This window comes from Cervus canadensis, chromosome 11 (assembly GCF_019320065.1).
Source record: "Cervus canadensis isolate Bull #8, Minnesota chromosome 11, ASM1932006v1, whole genome shotgun sequence".
Classification (NCBI taxonomy): Eukaryota; Metazoa; Chordata; class Mammalia; order Artiodactyla; family Cervidae; genus Cervus; species Cervus canadensis.
This window is the reverse complement of record NC_057396.1, coordinates 784,939-807,184: the sequence shown is the minus strand read 5'-3', so window position 1 is coordinate 807,184 and position 22,246 is coordinate 784,939. Positions and strand designations below refer to the sequence as shown.

At 37.6% G+C, this 22,246-nt stretch overlaps 1 protein-coding gene across 8 annotated transcripts in view; it reads left to right on the top strand.

Annotated features, from left to right (window-relative positions):
* The window catches only part of GRIA4 (glutamate ionotropic receptor AMPA type subunit 4), a 608,284-nt gene that overhangs the window by 481,151 nt on the left and 104,887 nt on the right, over positions 1 to 22,246 (top strand). For all 8 annotated transcript variants that reach the window (XR_006272041.1, XM_043482046.1, XM_043482043.1 and 5 more), the window contains one exon: positions 4,327 to 4,380. Coding sequence is in view for 7 of the 8 variants with exons in the window: in XM_043482046.1 (XP_043337981.1) it covers positions 4,327 to 4,380 (54 nt within the window). In the remaining variant the exon portion in view is untranslated. The remainder of the gene's footprint in view (positions 1 to 4,326; positions 4,381 to 22,246) is intronic.

Below are 22,246 nucleotides of genomic sequence, written 5' to 3'. Positions count from 1 at the left end.
CTCCCTAACACCACACACAAAAAGAAATTCAAAATGGATTAAAGATCTAATGATCTAAATGAAATACTAGACATTATAAAACTCTAAGAGGAAAACATAGGCACAACACTCTCTGACTTAAAAATGCAAGATTTTTTTGTTTTCATCCACCTCTTAGAGTAATGGAACAAAGCTTGTGGAGGTGATGGAATTCCAGTTGAGCTATTTCAAATCATATAAGATGATGCTGTGAAAGTACTGCACTCAATGTGTCAGCAAATTTGGAAAACTCAGCAGTGACCACAGGAATGGAAAAGGTCAGTTTTCATTTCAATCCCAAAGAAAGGCAATGCTAAAGAATGCTCAAACTACCACACAACTGCACTCATCTCACACACTAGCAAAGTAATGCTCAAAATTCTCCAAGTCAGGCTTCAGAAATATGTGAACAGTGAACTTCCAGATGTTCAAGCTGGTTTTAGAAAAGGCAGAAGAACCAGAGATCAAATTGCCAGCATCCGCTGCATCATCGAAAAAGCAAGAAAGTTCCAGAAAAAACATTTATTTCTGCTTTATTGACTATGCCAAAGCCTTTGACTGTGTGGATCACAATAAACTATGAAAAATTCTGAAAGAGATGGGAATACCAGACCACCTGACCTGCCCCTTGAGAAATCTGTATGCAGGTCAGTAAGCAACAATTAGAAGTGGACATGGAACAACAGACTGGTTCCAAATAGGAAAAGGAGTACATCAAGGCTGTATATTGTCACCCTGCTTATTTAACTTATATGCAGAGGACATCATGAGAAACGCTGGGCTGGATGAAGCACAAGCTGGAACCAAGATTGCTGGGAGAAATATCAATCACATCAGATATGCAGATGACACCACCCTTATGGCAGAAAGTGAAGAAGAACTAAAAAGCCTCTTGATTAAAGTGAAAGAGGAGAGTGAAAAAAACTAAGAAAACTAAGATCATGGCATCTGGTCCCATCACTTCATGGCAAATAGGTGGGGAAACAGTGGAAACAGTGGCTGACTTAATTTTGGGGGGTTCCAAAATCACTGCAGATGGTGATTGCAACCATGAAATTAAAAGACGCTTACTCCTTGGAAGGAAAGTTATGACCAATCTAGACAACACATTAAAAAGCAGAGACATTACTTTGCCAACAAAGGTCCGTCTAGCCAAGGCTATGGTTTTTCCAGTAGTCATGTATGGATATGAGAGTTGGACTATAAAGAAAGCTGAACACTGAAGAATTGATGCTTTTGAACTGTGCTGTTGGAGAAGACTCATGAGAGTCCCTTGGACTGCAAGGAGATCCAACCAGTCCATCCTAAAGGAGATCAGTCCTGGGTGTTCACTGAAGGACTGATGCTGAAGCTGAAACTCCAATACTTTGGCCACCTGATGTGAAGAACTGATTCATTTGAAAAGACCCCGATGCTGGAAAAGATTGACGGCAGGAGAAGAAGGGGACGACAGAGGATGAGATGGTTGGATGGCATCACCAACTCAATGGACACGAGTTTGGGTAAACTCCGAGAGTTGGTGATGGACAGGAAAGCCTGTGGTGCTGCAGTTCATGGGGTCATAAAGAGTCGGACACGACTGAGCGACTTAACTGAACTGAACTTAGAGTAATGGAAATACAAATAAACAGATGGGACCTAGTTAAACTTAAAAGCTTTTTCACAGCAAAGGAAGCCATAAGCAAAAAGAAAAGACAACCCTCAAAGTTGGAGAAAATACTTGAAATGAAGTAAATGACAAAGGATTAATCCTCAAAGTATACAAAGAGCTCACACAGTTGAATATCAAAAGAGAAATAGCCCAGTCAAAATAGGGGTGGAAGATCTAAATAGAAATTTCTTCAAAGAAGACATACAGGTGGCCAAAATCATACAAAAACTTGCTCAACATCACTAATTATTAGAGAAATATAAATCAAAACTACAATGAGGTATCATCTCACAATGGTCTGAATGGCCATCATTAAAAAAATCCACAGACAGTAAATGCTGCAGAGGATATGGAGAAAAGGTAATGCTCCTACACTGTTGAAATGAAAATTGGTGCATCCACTGTAGAAAACAGTAAAGAGGCTTCTCAAAAAATTAAAACTAGAGCTATCATATAATCCAACAATCCTGGGGCATATACTCAGAGATAAACTGCAATTCAAAAAGATACATGTACTCCAGTTTTCATTGCAGGATTATTTACAATAGACAGGACATGGAAACAATCTAAATGTCCATCAACAGAGGAATTAATAAATAAGGTGTGGCACATATGCAATGGAATATTACTCAGCCAAGAAAAAGAACAAAATAATGCTATTTGCAGTAACATGGATGGACCTAGAGATTGTCATACTGAGTAAAGTAAGTCAGAGAGAGGAGGGTAAATACCATATGATATTGTTTATATGCGCAATCTGAAGCAAAAAATAGTACAAATAAACTTTTTTACAAAACAGAAATAAAGTGTAGAAAATAAATTTATGGTTACCTGGGCTTCCACACATGCAGGGGAGGGACAAATTGGGAGATTGGGATTGACATAAACACACTACCATATATAAATAGTAAAGACTTACTGTGTAGCACAGGGAACTCTTCACAATACTCTGTATTGACCTATGTGGGAAAAGAATCTAAAGAGTGGATAAATATATATGTATAACTAATTCCCGTTGCTGTACAGAAAAAAACTAACACAACATGTTAAATCAACTATACTCCATAATTTTTTTTTTAAATGGATTAGACTTTGCAAAATTGAAAGTAGATTTGGAAAATAGATTGGTAGGAGAGGAAAGAGCAGGTGGGAGTTTAAAACAGAGGGGATTTATATCAGGTCAACTTGGCTCTGGTTAAAAGCCAACGAAGGACTGAAGTAGAATGCAAATTCTCATTTAGTGTATCTTTGGCTTCCAGATGCTTTCTTTTTCAACCCTTAAATATGATAAGTTGTTTCTGGTGCTGGCCAGCTTGTAATGTGTCAGTCCTGCACAAATTAACCCCAATCTCTCAGGAATAAGCTTTACATCTGCATGAAAATGTGGTTATGTGGAATGAATAAGAATGAAAATGAGAACTATATCATAGCTCCCTAGTTCAAAAATACTATATGGAATAAGCTGGTACTTACTAACAGTAATTTTCACAAGGAATGTCTGATTGAAGTTTTGCTCATACATTTCAGGGATTATCTAAACATTTCATTAAATTAAATATTTTATTAATTAAACTTGTAAAACTCATATAGAAAGTTTTGAAATACTGGATATAACCAATGCTTTATTCTGCAATGCTGTGCAAGCTTCAGAATAAAGCTACTTCTGCTATCTTGAAAACTATAATAAATAAAATAAAATAGCTTTCCTGTGTTTCATACATATCACTAATTTTTTAAGTCATTTTAAAAGATATTAAACTACAAAAAAATTCAGTTTTTTTCTTTAATGATAAAATTATATGAAAATACATTTTATTGCTACCTTTGAAGATATCAATGACTCTACAAAGCAGCTCATTAGCAACTGCTATAAGATTTTTCTCTAAAAAGGAATTTCAGCTTTGCAAAATAAGAATTTTAATTTCTAATATAGAAATAAACTTATACTTTTTTAAAAAACTGAATTACTTTTTCCTAAAATTTCTTATTCCTAATTTTCTAAACATTTCTAAAAACATTCATTGAAAAGATAAATCTAGCAGAAGTAAAGGTCTTTTGATGTTGTTTTATCCTTATTCTTTTTATTATGGTAAACTATTGCTACATCCACAGGTGAGTGGGTTTTAACTAAGTATTCACAGTATCTAAAGAGAGATACTGTGCCATAGAAAAATCTTTACTTGCTTTTCAGGACAACAATCCAATCTACTCATAGACAATCATTCTCACCAGTTGAAAATATCTAACAGTCTATCATGAATTCCTGTAAATTATCAGTAAATTAAGTACATCTAAATTATTTAAACTAAAATAATCATTCTTATGTTGAACTATTCTTTTTTTAGAAATATATGCAAACTATTGTCATTCTCATTGAGGGAATTACAGCATAGTAGTTTTCTGAATAATATATAATGAAACTTTTGGCATTTATACAGTGTGAATGAATTTTTTTTTTTACTTAAACCACTTAATTTCTAAAGTAGCTTATGAATTTCTTTTTATTAGAATAAATCACTTTTACAAGAAAAATTATTAATATATTATTTTCTTATCATGTAAAATTATGCTGCAGTAGTTAAAATTCTTCCTTTTTAAAAATATAATCATTCAGTAGAGTTAAATTTATTGCCTCATATTTTCTTATATCTTCACAGATTGTGAGTGTTGGAAAGCACGTTAAAGGCTATCATTATATCATTGCAAACTTGGTAAGAACTCTTTATTTCTATTTTTCATAAGAATTGTTAAGACAGTCAAGATCATGTTAACTGCACCATAAAATAATACTGTAATAAATTATTAAACTACATTACATTAAGCTTTTTTACAACACATAGGATGATACTTATATGTGTTCACAAAAAAATTTATTAAGAAATGGAGAATTTTATTTAAGACTATCTGAAGGATAATAACCTAGGGGATAGTATTTCAGAAATTTTTGAGGACTGTTCTTCCCATTAGAGGTCAAAGTAACAAGATTTTCTGCACAACTAAGAGGTAAAAATGTAAGTATTTTAGTTAAAAAGTTATGCATCTAACTAACATAGTGACATGAGCTTGCCTGGTGGCTCAGGGTTAAGACTCTGCCTGCCATTGCAGGAGATGGGGGTTCAATCACAGATCTGGGAAGATCACTTGGAGAAGGAAATGGCAACCCACTCCAGTGTTCCTGCCTGGGAAATCCCATGGGCAGAGTTGCCTGGTGTGCTACAGTCCATAGGGTGGCAAGGAGTCATACACATTGGCAGTTTTCTTTTTGTTTGTTTGTTTGTTTCTGTTTTTTTAATATGTTTATTTATTTTATTTGGAGGCTAATTACTTTACAGTATTGTAGTGGTTTTGCCATACACTGACATGGATCCGCCACGGGTGTACATGTGTTTCCCATCCTGAACCCCCCTCCCACCTCCCTCCCCATTCCATCCCTCTGGGTCATCCCAATGCACCAGCCCCGAGCACCCTGTCTCATGCATCGAACCTGGACTGGCAATCCTTTTCACATATGATAATATACATGCTTCGATGCCATTCTCCCAAATCATCCTACCCTCGCCCTCTCCCACAGAATCCAAAAGGTGGATTCTGTTCTATACATTTGTGTCTCTCTTGTTGTCTCACATACAGGGTTATCATTACCACATTTCTAAATTCCATATATATATATGCATTAGTATACTGTATTGGTGTTTTCAATTCTGGTTTCTTCAGTGTTTATGACCAGCAGTGGGATTGCTGGGTCATATGGTAGTTCTATTTCCAGTTTTTTAAGGAATCTCCACACTGTTCTCCATAGTGGCTGTACTAGATTCCATTCCCAACAACAGTGTAAGAGGGGTCCCTTTCTCCACACCCTCTCCAGCATCTATTCCTTGTAGACTTTTGGATAGCAGCCATTCTGACTGGTGTGAAATGATACCTCATTGTGGTTTTGATTTGCATTTCTCTGACAATGAGTGAAGTTGAGCATCTTTTCATGCATTTGTGTTTGTTAGCCATCTGTATGTCTTCTTTGGAGAAATGTCTGTTTAGTTCTTTGACCCATTTTTTTTTTTTTTTTTTTTTGATTGGGTCGTTTATTTTCTGGATTTGAGCTGCAGGAGCTGCTTGTATATTTTTGAGATTAATTCTTTGTCAGTTGCTTCATTTCTATTATTTTCTCCAATTCTGAAGGCAGTCTTTTCACCTTGCTTATAGTTTCCTTTGTTGTGCAAAAGCTTTTAAGTTTAATTAGGTCCCATTTGCTTATTTTTGCTTTTATTTCCAATACTATTGAGGTGGGTCATAGAGGATCTTGATGTGATTTATGTCAGAAAGTGTTTTGCCTATGTTTTCCTCTAGGAGTTTTATACTTTCTGGCCTTACATTTAGGTCTTTAATCCATTTTGAGTTTATTTTTTGTGTATGGTGTTAGAAAGTGTCCTATATTCATTCTTTTACAAGTGGTTGACCAGTTTTCCCTGCAACACTTGTAAAAGAGATTGTTTTTTCTCCATTGTATACTCTTACATCCTTTGTCAAAGATAAGGTGTCCACAGGTGGGTGGATTTATCTCTGGGCTTTCTATTTTGTTCCATTGATCTATATTTCTGTCTTTGTGCCAGTACCATACCGTCTTGATGACTGTAGCTTTGTAGTAGAGTCTGAAGTCAGGCAGGTTGATTCCTCCAGTTCCATTCTTCTTTCTCAGGATTGCTTTGGCTATTCGAGGTTTTTTGTATTTCCATACAAATTGTGAAATCATTTGTTCTAGTCCTGTGAAAAATACCATGGGTAGCTTGACAGGAATTGCATTGACTCTTTAGATTGCTTTGGGTAGTATATTCATTTTCACTATATTGATTCTTACAATTCATGAACATGGTATATTTCTCCATCTATTTGTGCCCTCTTTGGTTTCTTTCATCAGTGTTTTATAGTTTTCTATATATAGGTCTTTTATTTCTTTAGGTAGATATATTCCTAAGTATTATTCTTTTCATTGCAATGGTGAATGGAGTTGTTTCCTTAATTTCTCTCTCTGTTTTCTCATTGTTAGTGTATAGGAATGCAAGGGATTCCTGTATGTTGATTTTCTATCCTACAACTTTACTATATTCATTGATTAGCTCTGGTAATTTTTTGGTGGAGTTTTTAGGATTTTCTATGTAGAGGATGATGTCATCTCCAAACAGTGAGAGGTTTACTTCTTCTTTTTCAATCTGAATTCCTTTTATTTCTTTTTCTTCTCTGATTGTTGTCGCTAAAACTTCCAAAACTATGTTGAATGGTAGTGGTGAGAGTCGGTACGCTTGTCTTGTTCCTGACTTTAGGGAAAATGCTTTCCATTTTTCACCATTGAGGATAATGTTTGCTGTGTGTTTGTCATATATAGCTTTTATTATGTTGAGGTATGTTCCTTCTATTCCTTCTCTCTGGAGGGTTTTCATCGTAAATGGATGTTGAATTTTGTCAAAGGCTTTCTCTGCATCAATTGAGATAATCATATTTTTTTATCTTTCAATTTGTTAATGTGGTGTATTACGTTCATTGATTTGCGGATATTAAAGAATCCTTGCTTCCCTGGGATAAAGCCCACTTGGTCATGATGTATGATCTTTTTAATATGTTGTTGGATTCTGTTTGCTAGAATTTTGTTAAGTATTTTTGCATCTATGTTCATAAATGATATTGGCCTGTAGTTTTCTTTTTTTGTGGCATCTTTGTCTGATTTTGGTATTAGGGTGATGGTGGCCTCATAGAATGAGTTTGAAAGTTCATATTCCTCTGCAATTTTCTGGAAGAGTTTGAGTAGGATAGGTGTTAGCTCTTCTCTAAATTTTCTGTAGAATTCAGCTGTGAAGCCATCTGGTCCTGGGCTTTGTTTGCTGGAAGATTTCTGATTACAGTTTCAATTTCCATGCTTGTGATGAGTCTGTTAAGATTTTCTATTTCTTCCTGGTTCAGTTTTGTAAAGTTGTATTTTTCTAAGAATTTGTCCATTTCTTCCAAGTTGTCCATTTTATTGGCATATAGTTGCTGATAATAGTCTCTTATGATCGTTTGTATTTCTGTGTTATGTGTTGTGATTTCTCCATTTTTATTTCTAATTTTGTTGATTTGATTCTTCTCCCTTTGTTTCTTGATGATTCTGGCTAATGGTTTGTCAATTTTATTTATTTTCTCAAAGAACCAGCTTTTTAGCTTTGTTGATTTTTGCTGTGGTCTCTTTTGTTTCTTTTGCATTTATTTCTGCCCTAGTTTTTAAAATTTACTTCCTTCTACTAACCCTGGGGTTCTTCATTTCTTCCTTTTCAAGTTATTTTAGATGTAGAGTTAGGTTTTATTTATTTGACTTTTTTCTTGTTTCTTGAGGTATGCCTGTATTGCTATGAACCTTCTCCTTAGCACTGCTTTTACAGTGTCTCATAGGTTTTGGGTTGTTGTGTTTTCATTTTCATTCATCTCTATGCATATTTTGATTTCTTTTTTTATTTCTTCTGTGATTTGTTGGTTATTCAGCAGCATGTTGTTCAGCCTGCATATGTTGGATTTTTTAATCGTTTTTCTCCTGTAACTGACATCTAATCTTACTGCATTGTGGTCAGAAAAGATGCTTGGAATGATTTTAATTTTTTTTAGTTTACCAAGGTTAGATTTATGGCCCAGGATGTGATCTATCTTGGAGAAGGTTCCATGTGCACTTGAGAAAAAAAGTGAAATTCATTGTTTTGGAGTGAAATGTCCTATAGATATCAATTAGGTCTAACTGGTCCATTGTATCATTTAAAGTTTGTGTTTCCTTGTTAATCTTCTGTTTAGTTGATCTATCCATAGGTGTGAGTGGGGTATTAAAGTCTCCCACTATTATTGTGTTTTTGTTAATTTCCCCTTCATACTTGTTAGCATTTGCCTTACATATTGTGGTGCTCCTATGTTGGGTGATATACATTTATAATTGTTATATCTTCTTCTTGGATTGATCCTTTGATCATTATGTAGTGTCCTTCTTTGTCTCTTTTTGCAGCTTTTATTTTAAAGTCTACTTTATCTGATATGAGTATTGCTACTCTTGCTTTCTTTTGGTCTCTATTTGCATGGAATATCTTTCTCCAGTCCTTCACTTTCAGTCTATATATCTCCCTTGGTCTTAACTTTGTATCCATTCAGCCAGTCTTTGTCTTTTGGTTGGGGCATTCAACCCATTTGCATTTAAGGTAATTATTGATAAGTATGATCCCGTTGCCATTTACTTTGTTGTTTTGGGTTCGAGTTATATGCCCTTTCTGTGTTTCCTGTCTAGAGAAGATCCTTTAGCATTTGTTGGAGAGTTAGTTTGGTGGTGCTGAATTCTCTCAGCTTTTGTTTGTCCATAAAGCTTTTGATTTCTCCTTCATATTTGAATGAGATCCTTGCTGGGTACAGTAATCTGGGTTGTAGTTTTGTTTTGTTTTGTTTTGTTTTTTCTTTCATCATTTTAAGTATGTCCTGCCATTCTCTTCTGGCCTGAAGAGTTTCTATTGAAAGATCAGCTGTTATCCTTATGGGAATCCACTTGTGTGTTATTTGTTGTTTTTCCCTTGCTGCTTTTAATATTTGTTCTTTGTGTTTGATCTTTGTTAATTTGATTAATATGTGTCTTGGGGTATTTCACCTAGGGTTTATCCTGTTTGGGACTCTCTGGGTTTCTTGGACTTGGGCGACTATTTCCTTCTCCATTTTAGGGAAGTTTTCAACTATTATCTCCTCAAGTATTTTCTCATGGCCTTTCTTTTTGTCTTCTTCTGGGACTCCTATGATTCGAATGTTGGGGTGTTTACCATTGCCCCAGAGGTCTCTGAGGTTGTCCTCATTTCTTTTAATTCCTTTTTTCTCTCTCTCTCTTTTCCTCTCTGCTTCATTTATTTCTACAATTCTATTTCTACCTCACTTATCCTAACTTCTGCCTCCGTTATTTTACTGTTGGTTCCTTTCAGAGTGTTTTTTATTTCATTTATTGCATTATTCATTATATGCTGACTCTTTTTTTATTTCTTCTAGTTCCTTGTTAAACATTTCTTGCATCTTGTCAATCCTTGTCTCCAGGCTATTTATCTGTAACTCCATTTTTTTTTTTTTTTTCAAGATTTTGGATAATTTTCACTATCATTATTCTGAATCCTTTATCACGTAGATTCCCTATCTCTTCCTCTTTTGTTTGGTTTGGTGAGCATTTATCCTGTTCCTTAACTGCTGGGTATTTCTCTGCCTTTTCATCTTGTTTATATTGCTGTGTTTGGGGTGGCCTTTCCATATTCTGGCAGTTTGTTGTTCCTCTTTATTGTGGAGGTTTCTCACTGTGGGTGGGTTTGGATGGGTGGCTTGTCAAGGTTTCCTGGTTAGGGAAGCTTGTATCAGTGTTCTGGTGGGTGGAGCTCGATTTCTTCTCTCTGGAGTGCAATGAAGTGTCCAATAGTGAGTTTTGAGATGTCAGTTGGTTTGGTGTGACTTTGGGAATACTGTGTATTGAAGCTCAGGGCTATGTTCCTGTGTTGCTGGAGAATTTGTGTGGTATGTCTTGCTCTGGAACTTGTTGGCTCTTGGATGGTGCTTGGTTTCAGTATAGTTATGGAGGCTTTTGATGAGCTCTTATTGATTAATGTTCCCTGGAGTCAGGAATTCTCTGGTGTTCTCAGGTTTTGGACTTAAGCCTTCTGCCTCTGGTTTTCAGTCTTATTCTTAGAATAGCCTCAAGACTTCTTCATCTATACAGCATTGATGATAAAAGATCTAGGTTAATGATGAAAAGTTTCTCCACAGTGAGGGACACCCAGAGAGGTTCACAGAGTTACATGGAGAAGAGAAGAGGGAGGAGGGAGATAGAGGTGACCAGGAGGTAAAGAGGGGGAATCAAAAGGGGGGAGAGCAATCTAGCCAGTAATCACTTCCCTATGTGCTCTCCACAGTCTGGACCCCTCAGAGATGTTCATGGAGTTACACAGAAAAGAGACGAGGGAGGAAGGGGACAAAGGTGGCCAGGAGGAGAAAAGGGGGAATCAAAAGGAGAGAGACAGATATAGCCCAGTAATCAGTTCCCTAAACAGTCCGGAAAGTGATTCACAGAGTTGGGTAGAGAAGAGAAGGGGGGGGGAGGAGATAGAGGTGAATTGGTGGAGAAAAAGGAGAGTCAAAAGGGGGAGAGAACAATCAAGCCAGTAATCTCACTCCCAAGTAAAAATGGATACTGAAGATTGGGTTCTTAAAGGTACAAAATTGATAACAAATACCAAAAAGCAAAGATTAAAAATCTAGAATATAGGTTAGATTCTCAAAAATATAATATTAAAAAAACCAAAACAAAGTCACAAAAATTATTATATATATATATATATATATATATATATATATATATAATGTATATATATATATATATATATATGAAGTTTGCTTTAAAAATAGGGTGTTTTTTGGTAGGGTCATAGTAGGTTATAAAAATGAAAATTGAGTAGTAGAGAACTTAGAAAAAAATTTTTAATTTAAAAAATGATAATAGTAAAAATATATCTAGGAATTTCTCTGGAGCTGTTGCAGACAGTGTGGGGTCAGTTCATTTTCAGATAGTTCCTTGATCCAGCTTATACTTCTTTTCAAGATCTATAGGCCCCTTCCAATGTAGTCGGTGCTAACTACAGGGTTTTAATCTTTTGCACCTGTCACTTCCAAGGCAGTTCCCTCTGTTTATTTTAGTTTCTTCTGTTTGCTGGTCTCTTCAGTGTCTAATTTCCGCCCTGACACAAGGGGGCGGTGGTGGTCACTTATTTAGGCTCACTTGTTCAGTCGTGCTGTGAGGAACACTGCAAACAAATATCACTGGCATGTGTGGGCTGTGCTCGCAGTGTTCTGGCCACACTGGGTTTGTCCCTGCTCACAGCGTGTGTGCTTTCTCTGTCTACACTTCTCAGGCTCCAGGTAGCTCTACGGGGAACTGTCTGAGGTGGGCCCTGGTTTGCATGCACTTCCCAGGTCTAATTCGCTCAAGTTCAGGTTCTCCAGTACTCCACAAAGGAGCAGACTCAGTTGGGCCTGCGTTTTGTGCTCTTCCTAGGTCTGAGCAGCTCAGGTGACCAGGTACTTGGTAACCACAGTTGCCGCCGGGTTGGGGATGTGTCTTATCACCTCCCCCTCCCAGCTGCTAGGTTTTCTGGGTGTACAATGGGAGCACCTTCTCAGGTGTACCGTGTGTCTCTTCTGGGGGGCTGATCTCTGGCTGTGACCCTCCCAGCAGATGTCAACCATCCAGAATCCCAAGAAGTCTTGGTGAGCAACGAAGCCTGCTTGCAGTTTGGTAGAGGCTGCCTCTCTGGGGCCACGATTGCCCCTTTTCAGCTCTGGCTGCCCCTGCCTGCCTGTCTCTGACAGGGGATGGGCTGGTCCACAGCCGGCTAGCTCTGCTCAGTCCTTTGTTCTATGAGTGGGCCTGGCAGTGTCTTAGGTTAGGGCTTTTCACTGGATAGTTTTCTCTCTTCTCTCTCTCTCTCTCTCTCTCTCTCTCTCTCTCTCTCTCTCTCTCTCTCTCTCTCTCTGGCTATCCCACAGTCTGGGTTGCTATCTCATGTTAGTTCCCTCAGATTGCTCTCAGGACATTCAGGCCCAGTCCTTACCCTAAGCAATGCATCCCGCACCTCCCTGTCCAGCCCCCTCCCCCTCTTGCTAGTGGCACATGCGAGCGTCTGGGCTGCTCCTTTGCTGGGAGTTGCCATTAGGCACATAACCTGTGGGGTTTATTTATTTATTTATTTATTTATTTTTCCTCCCGGTTATGTTGCCCTCTGAGATTCCAAGACTCGCCACAGACCCACCGGTGAGAGTATTTCCTGGTGTTTGGAAACCTCTCTTTTTTAAGACTCCCTTCCCAGGATGGATCTCCATCCCTACCTTTTTTGTCTCTCTTTTTATCTTTTATATTTTGTCATACCTCCTTTCGAAGACAACAGGCTGCCTTTCTGGGTGCCTGATGTCCTCTGCCAGCATTCAGTAGTTATTTTGTGGAATTTGCTCAGCGTTCAAATGTTCTTTTGATGAATTTGTGAGGGAGAAAGTGGTCTCTGGATCCTATTCCTCCACCATCTTAGGACCACCCACATTGGCAGTTTGTTGTTGCTCAGTCACTAAGCCATGTTCCGACTCTGCCACCCCATTTACTGCAGCGCACCAGGCTCCTCTGTCCTTTACTATCTCCCAGAGTTTGCTCAAATTCATTGTGTCCACCTCGTAGTCCAATAAGGCAATGAGTCATTATGACCTTTCACAGAATTGAGAAAGGAATGTTCTCTCTTAATCTCCTAAGTAGTTACCTTGCTGGTTGCCAGGTAGAAATTGCTTTTATTCTTTTTTTCTTGGTGAGTGGGCATTCCTGTGTATTCTAAGGGATTCTAGTTAATGTATTAATGTACGATGCAGATGCACAGTGCACACTAAATTGGAGGAGGTAGTACTCAAGTAGCAAAGAAAATTTTATATTAAATTTTTCTTGTCCTGCCTTTAAAAATTTTATTTCATTAATTGAAGTGATCATTTTATTTCTAATTTAATATTTTTTGATGGAGGTTAGCTTTGTATCTTCCAAAGTCACCTTCAAAACTAATTATAATGCTTGTTTTACTATGATGTTACTTGGCAAATTAAATAATGGCCTTTTCTCTGTGTAAATGATAAATGTGCTACTCTATGGATAAACGTTGCCAATACTTTGGGGGTATTATAAGAATGATTAAAACTGATGACCCATGCTTTCTAATTTTATTTTTAAAAAAAGCTTGAAATGGCTATTTAAGGAACTCTTTTGTTGAAAGGAATCCAAATTATTTTACTTATGTCAACTTTTCATGTATATATAGATGTTTACTGAACAAGATACAGGTACTAGCATAAAATTCTTAAAGATGTAAGGCAAGTTCTTTTAGATTTCTTGGCAAAGCTCAAGTACTTCTTGCTAATTTTGGAAGTGTGGGGGAAAATTGACCGTGCAGAGGGTCAGTCTCCTTGAATTATTTAGTATCATCTACCCCTAATGGCTTAATCTCAAAAGTGGTTTATCCTAGAGAAGTTAAGAATGTGTTTTCTCTTTTTCCACTGTATATTTCCTTGATGAGGATCTTATGCTTAAAGCAGGAAAAGAACTGAAGACTACAAAAGGGATACAAATCTACTCCTTTCATGTAGCAAGGAATCCATCACACTTTGAGACAGGAATTTTAAGTCTTTAATGAACTAGGTTTCACTATGGATTTGAGCCATTAAATGAAGCCATAAACTTTAAAGTCTTATTGTATTGTGTTTCTTGAATAAAGTATAATTTTGTTACTTAATATTATCATGAAAATACTGGGAAATTTTTACGTTTTTTCATTGCTTTTAGTAGGCCCATAGTCAGGATGCTTTAATATATTTCATAAAAATGTAAATCTTAAAGCAAATAAATCTTGATATTAATCACCATATGAGAAAAAGAGAGACATTTATTTATGTGACATATAATGTCACAATGACAATATAGAAGGAGATTCTAGCAAATAGAGGGTTTTAATAACATCTGTTCTTTACAGACAGTGGAATTCAGAAGGGAAAATAGACAACAATAGGCTACAAATTATCATGCCAGAAAGAAATTTCTGACATTGACAAACCAATGAAAAGTTAAAAGAATTAATAATTCTCCTAATGGATAAAACAGCCTATACTAAATAACCCTAGTAGATGACATCATATTCAAGTTATTATATAATAGCTTCCCTGGTAAATCAGTTGTAAAGAATCCACCTGCAATGCAGGAGACACCAGTTCAATTTCCAGGTTGGGAAGATCTCCTGGAGAAGGGATAGGCTACCCACTCCAGTATTCTTGGGCTTCCCTGGTGGCTCAGACAGTAAAGAATCTGTATGAAATGCAGGAGACATGGATTCAATTCCTTGGTTGAGAAAATCCCCTGGAGGAGAGCATGGCAACCCACACCAGTATTCTTGCCTGGAGAATCCCCACAGACAAAGGATCCTGGCAGGCTACAATCCATGGGGTTGCAAATAGTCGGACACAGCTGAGAGACTAAGCACAGCACACAGCAATAATATAAAAAGTAGAAAAAACCAATTTAGTTGGAGGGATTAAGATGGAGACTCAGGAAACCACTGAACTCCCTTCCTCCTACAGACACACAAACAGAGCTATTCCTCTGAGGGAACTCCACAAACTAGCTGAGTGACTCCTACACATCAGGCAACTGGGAAAATACTGACATAGATATAAGTTGAAAAGGGTGAGACACACTCTTTTCATAAACACTACCCTCAGTGTAGTCCATACATAGAATCAGGAGGAAATCCCCAACTCTCAGTTTCTACATAAAGAGGGAAAGATTTGGAGCACATATTTAGCACACCAGTTTTTAAGGCTGCGATTCAAGAAGCAACCCTCAAAAAAACCTAGGTGCAAAAGACAATGGAGCATGCATCCACATGATCCACAGGTCTATAGAAATCAAAGAAGTCATTCTTAATAGGCACATGAGTACTCACTGCACCTACCACCACAGGCCTCAGCACAAAGAGAGCAGGCAAACTCCTACCTTCCAGTTTTCCCTGGAAGGGGATTTACTTCACAACCTGCGGCCTAAGAGTTCCTCCTCCTCAAAGGATCTGGCTGCAAGCATCTGGGGTTTGACTATGATCATCCACAGGGCCCAGTGGAGTCAATAGGCATTTATGTCACCTATCCCTCCTTGTTCCAAGTGTAAAACCAGGTTGTCCACAGGTCTCTAGAAGGAGGTTGTACACATGCCTGTTACTCCACCTTTTGCTGCTCCCATCAACAGGAATACTCAATCTGACAGCTAACAGACCTTGCATTCACCACTTATACAGGACTTCAGCAGTCAATAAAGAAGGTCTTAACACGTGTACATAAGAGTACTAACTGGGCTACCCCTTCAGGACTCAACATAGAGGGTATAAGAAAATACTCATTTCCCAGTCTTTTCCCTAAAATGAATTTGACAGCATACTTATAAGGCACTGCCTAAAGGTCAGACTTATAATTGGACTGCATGTAGGTGCTGACTATGATATTATTCTTTAAGACACTGGCAAGTATTGTCAAATCCCCAACTACTTGGGACCGCTAAGAAAAAAGAAGGCAGCTAGGGCAATCACATGGCTTTGAGAGACAATAAGCTTAGTCCAGGCTGATTGACTAGGCTCATCTCCTACACAAGATGAATTTTTCTAGACTAGGAGAGGTGACGATTTTATCTAGTGAGCAGAAACCAACAGAGAGGGTCAAGAAAAGAAAATAAAAGTAATATTTTCCAAACAAAAGAACAATATAAATCACTAGAAGAAAATCTTAATAAAATGGAGATAAGTGATTTACTGAATAGAGAGTTCAAAATAACAGTTATAAAGATGCTCACTGAGGTCACAGGAATAATTAATGAACAAAATGAGAATTTCAACGAGGAGACAGAAAATACTTAAAAGTACCAAAGAGAAGTCACAGACATGAGGAAATACAACAACTGAAAAAAATCACTTTAGGAGTTAAACTGCAAATGTGATTAAGTGGAAGAAAATGTCAGCTAACTTGAATACATGGCAGTGCAATTCACAACCAGAAAAAGAAGAAAGCATGAGGATAGCTTAAGGGACTTATGATACACCATCAAATAAACCAATATGTATATTATCAGTTCAGTTCAATCTATCAGTTGTGTCCGACTTTTTGCGACCCCATGGACTGCAGCACGCCAGGCCTCCCTATCCATCACCAACTGCCAGAGCTTACTCAAATTCATGCCCATTGAATCGGTGATGCCATCCAACCATCTCATCCTCTGTCGTCGCCTTCTTCTCCTGCCCCCAATCCCTCCCAGCATCAGGGTCTTTTCCAATGAGTCAACTCTTCACATGAGGTGGCCAAAGTATTGGAGTTTCAGCTTCAGCATCAGTCCTTCCAATGAACACCCAGGACTGATCTCCTTTAGGATGGACTGGTTGGATCTCCTTGCAGTCCAAGGGACTCTGAAGAGTCTTCTCCAACACCACAGTTCAAAAGCATCAGTTCTTCGGCACTCAGTTTTCTTTATAGTCCATATATACTCTCACATCCATACATGACCACTGGAAAAACCATAGCTTTGACTAGACAAACCTTTGTTGGCAAAGTAATGTCTCTGCTTTTTAATATGTTGTCTAGGTTGGTCATAACTTTCCTTCCAAGGAGTAAGCGTCTTTAATTTCATGGCTGCAGTCATCATCTGCAGTGATTTTGGAGCCCCCCCCAAATAAAGTCTGACACTGTTTCCACTGTCTCCCCATCTATTTCCCATGAGGTGATGGGACCAGATGCCATGATCTTAGTTTTCTGAATGTTGAGCTTTAAGCCAACTTTTTCTCTCTCCTCTTTCAGTTTCATCAAGAGGCTCTTTAGTTCTTCGCTTTCTGCCATAAGGGTGTTGTCATCTACATATTGAAGGTTGTTGATATTTCTCTCAGCAATCTTGATTTCAGTTTGTGCTTCAACCAGCCCAGTGTTTCTCATGATGTACTCTGCATATAAGTTAAATAAACAGGGTGACAATATACAGCCTTAATGTACTCCTTTACTGATTTGGACCCAGTCTGTTGTTCCATGTCCAGTTCTAACTGTTGCTTCCTGACCTGCATACAGATTTCTCAAGGGACAGGTCAGGTGGTCTGGTATGCCCATCTCTTTCAGAATTTTCCACAGTTTATTGTGATCCACATAGTCAAAGACTTTGGCATGGTTAATAAAGCAGAAATAGATGTTTTCTGGAACTCTCTTGCTTTTTCAATAACCCAGCAGATGTTGGCAATTTGATGTCTGGTTCCTTTGCCTTTTCTAAAACCAGTTTGAACATCTGGGAGTTCACAGTTCACATACTGTTGAAGCCTGGCTTGGAGAATTTTGAGCATCACTTTACTAGCTTGTGAGATGAATGTAATTGTGTGGTAGTTTGAGCATTCTTTGGCATTGTCTTTCTTTGCGATTGGAATGAAAACTGACCTTTCCCAGTCCTGTGGCCACTGGTGAGTTTTCCAAATTTGCTGGCATATTGAGTGCAGTACTTTCACAGCATCATCTTTTAGGATTTGAAATAGTTCACCTGGAATTCCATCACCTCCACTACCTTTGTTTGTAGTGATGCTTCCTAAGGCCCACTTGTCTTCATATTCCAGGATATTTGGCGCTAGGTGAGTTATCACACCATTGTCATTATCTGAGTCAAGAAGATCTTTTTTGTATAGTTCTTTTGGGTATTCTTGCCACCTCTTTTTAATATTGTCTGCTTCTGTTAGGTCCATACCGTTTCTGTCCTTTATTGTGCACATCTTTGCATGAAATATTCCCTTGGTCTCTCTAATTTTCTTGAAGAGATCTCTAGTCTTTCCCATTCTACTGTTTTCCTCTATTTCTTTGCATTGATTGCATTGATCTCTATGGAAGGCTTTCTTATCTCACTTGGCTATTCTTTGGAACTCTGCATTCAAATGGGTGTATCTTTCCTTTTCTTCTTTGCTTTTCACTTCTCTTTTCTCAGCTATTTGTTAAGTCCTCCTCAGACAGCCATTTTGCTTTTTTGCATTTCTTTTTCTTGGGGATGGTCTTGATCCCCGTCTCTTGTACAATGTCATGAACCTCCATCCATAGTTCATCAGGCACTCTGTCTAGCAGACCTAATCCATTGAATCTATTTGTCACTTTCACTGTATAATCATAAAGGATTTGATTTATGTCATACCTGAATGGTTTAGTGGTTTTCCCTACTTTCTTCTATTTAAGTCTAAATTTGACAATGTGGTTCAGAATCTGAGCCACAGTCAGCTCCCAGTCTTCTTTTTGCTGACTGCATAGAGCGTCTCCATCTTTTTCTGCAAAGAATATAATCAATCTGATTTTGGTATTGACCATCTGGTGATGTCCATGAGTCTTCTCTTGTGTTGTTTGAAGAGGGTGTTTGCAATGACCAGTGCATTCTCTTGGCAAAACTTTGTTATTCTTTGCCCTGCTTCATTCTGTACTCCAAGGCCAAATTTGCCTGTTACTCCAGAGGTTTCTTGACTTCCTACTTTTGCATTCCAGGAGTTCAAGAAAGAGAAAAGGAGAGAAAAGGGGTCAGAAAACATATTCAAGAAATAATGGCTAAAAACTTTCTTAGGCTGAGGAAAGAAACACATATCCAGATCCAGGAAAAAAACAACAACAACAACAAATAAGATTAATCTAAAGAGACAGTGAGACATAGTATAAAACTAAAGTTTTCAAAGAATAAAGAGAAAGAATCTTAAGAGCATCAAGAAAAAGAAAAACAACTTTATGTAAAGGGAACCACTACATGACTATCGTACTTTCACCAGAAATTTTACAAGTAAAAATAGAGTGGGACAATATAAATTGCTGATAGAAAAAACTATCATCCAATCATATTCTACCTGACAAAATTGTACTTCATAACTGAAAGAGGGTAAAAAGTTTTGCAGCAAGCAAAAACTGAAAATGTTATCACCATAAGTTGCATTACAAAATACATTAAAACTTCAAGCTGAATAAAACACAAAATTAGAAACATGAGAACACATGGAAATACAAAATCCATTGGTAAAGGTAAATATACCAAAAAAAAAAAAAAAAAACCTCCAGAATACTTCAATATTGGCTTCCCTGCTGGTCCAGTGGTTAAGAATCTGCCTGTCAATGCAGGCTTTATCAGTTCAACCCCTGGTTCAGGAAGATGCTACATGCTTGGGAAACTACGCCCATATGCCGCAACTTCTGAGCCCAGGTGCTTCAGCCCAGTGAAGTTCATGTGCTTAGAACCTGTGCTCTGCAACAAGTGAAACCGTCATAATGAGAAGCCCTCACTCTACAACTAAAGAGAAGCCCTCACTCAAGACTTAGCAATCAAGGCTCAGTGAAGCCAAAATTAAATACATGTTTATTTGTTTGTTTGTTTGTTTGTTTTTAAGAGAGGTTACCATATCACTTAGCATCACTGAATTATGCAAGTATACATGGAGACCTCTGGGATTTGTCCAGAAACAATCTTCAAAAAAAAAAAAAAAGTGTTTAATATTGTGATGGTGGTGAGTAAATCACTTCTAAGGTTAAAGGAAAAGAGTAATGAAAATAATTATAACTACAATCATTTCCTAACGGATGCACATTATAAAAATATGTAAATTTTGACATAAAAAACATGAAAAGTAAGAGGGAATGTGTAAAGTTGTAGTTTTTTTATGTGTTAAAAGTTTAGTTAACACAATATAAGTTATTATCTTAAAGTGAACTGTTATAAGATGCAAACCTCGTGGTAATCACAGTGCGAAATCCTAGAGTAGAAACATTAAAAAAAAAAAGGAACCCAACCATGTCAGAGAAATATATCAAATCATAAAATCAGGGATCAAGAATGAGAGAAAGTAACTATAGAACTGTAAGTTGTCTAGAAAACAATTAACAAAATGTCAAGTTTAAGTACATCCCTACCAATAACTAATTGAAAGGAGTGCCCATGTGCATGTGTGCTCAGTTGGGCACACATGTGTCCAGAGGGTTGGACATGACTGAAGCGACTGAGCCCACCAGGCTCCTCTGTCCATGAGCATCTCCAGGCAAGAATACTAGAGTGAATTGCCATGCCCTCCTCCATGGGATCTTCCCAACCCAGAGATCGAACCCACAACTCCTGCATTTCAGGAGGATTCTTTGCCCACTGAAACACCTGGGAAGCCCAGCTGAAAGGTAAATGGACTAAATCCTCCAATGAAAATCATAGCATGCTTGAGTGGATAGAAAAAGAAGACCCAGCTATATGTTGCCTATATGAGAATAATTAAACTTTAAGGGCACACATAGATGCAAGTGAAGGAATGGAAAAAAAGATAGCCCATGCAAATAGAAACCAAAAAAAAAAAAGATCAAATCAACTTTAAATCAAAAACTATTATAAGAGAAGATCATTATACAATGATAAAGGGGTCAATGTATCAATAGAATATACATTGGGTACAGAATCAATTTCTGTACCCAACATCACAGCATGTAAACACATAAAACAAATAGTAAGAGATGTGAAAAGAGAAATAAACACCAATGCTATATTAGTATAGAATGTCAATGTCTTATTCAGCAATAGATAAATCCTTGAACAGAATATCAGTAAGAAGATATTGGACTTTATACTACCCATTAGACTACATGAACCTAACAGACAAATACAGAATATTCCATCAAACAGCAGAATAAAGTCTTCTCAAGTGTACATGGAATATGCTTCAGAATAGATTATGTGATAGGCCATAGAACAAGTCTTAATCAATTTAAGAAAATCAAAATGATATAGAGCATCTTTTATTACCACTGTGGTGTGAAATTAAAAATTAATTACAAGAAAAAAAATGGAAAATATATTAATATGTGGAGATCAGCCAAATGTTCCTGACAACCATTGGATCAAAGAAACATTCAAGATGGAAATCAAAATACCTTGAGACAAATGCGATTAGAAATGGAAACATACCATACCAGAACATATGGAATACACCTAAAGCAGTTCTAAAAGGAAGGTTTATAACAACTGAGTTTCAGTTCAGTCGCTCAGTCGTGTCCAACTCTTTGTAACCCCATGGACTGCAGCACGCCAGGCTTCCCTGTCCATCACCAACTTCCAGAACTTGCTCAAACTCATGTCCATCGAGTTGGTGATGCCATCCAACCATCTCATCCTCTGCCATCCCCTTCTCTTCCTGTCTTCAATCTTTCCCAGCATCAGAGTCTTTTCCAATATACCAGTTCTTTGCATCAAGTGTCCAAAGTATTGGAGTTCCAGTTCAGCATCTGTCCTTCCAAAGAATATTGAGGACTGATTTCCTTTAGGATTGACTGGCAATAGATGCCTGCTGATGGTGCTGCTGCTAAGTCGCTTCAGTCGTGTCCAACTCTGTGCGAGCCAATAGACAGCAGCCCACCAGGCTCCCCCATCCCTGGATTTCTCCAGGCAAGGATACTGGAGTAGGTTGCCATTTCCTTCTCCAATGCATGAAAGTGAAAATTGAAAGTGAAGTCACTCAGTCATGTCCCACGTCCGACTCTTAGCGACCTCATGGACTGCAGCCTACCAGGCTCCTCCATCCATGGGATTTTCCAGGCAAGAGTACTGGAATGGGGTGCCATTGCCTTCTCCAAATAGATGCCTACATTAAATAAAACTAGAGAATGCAAATAAACAGCTTTATACTTCAAGGAACTAGAAAATGAGAACAAACTAAGCTCAAAGTTAGGTGAAATAAGGAAATAACAAAGATCACAGTAGAGATAAATGTAGTAGAAACTACAAGACAATAGAAAAGATTAATGAAGTTAGATTTTTGGAATGATAAAGCTGACTTAATGGGAAATAGATGGGGAGACAGTGGAAACAGTGTCAGACTTTATTTGGGGGGGGGCTCCAAAATCACTGCAGATGGTGATTACAGCCATGAAATTAAGAGACACTTACTCCTTGGAAGGAAAGTTATGACCAACCTAGATGGCATATTAAAAAGC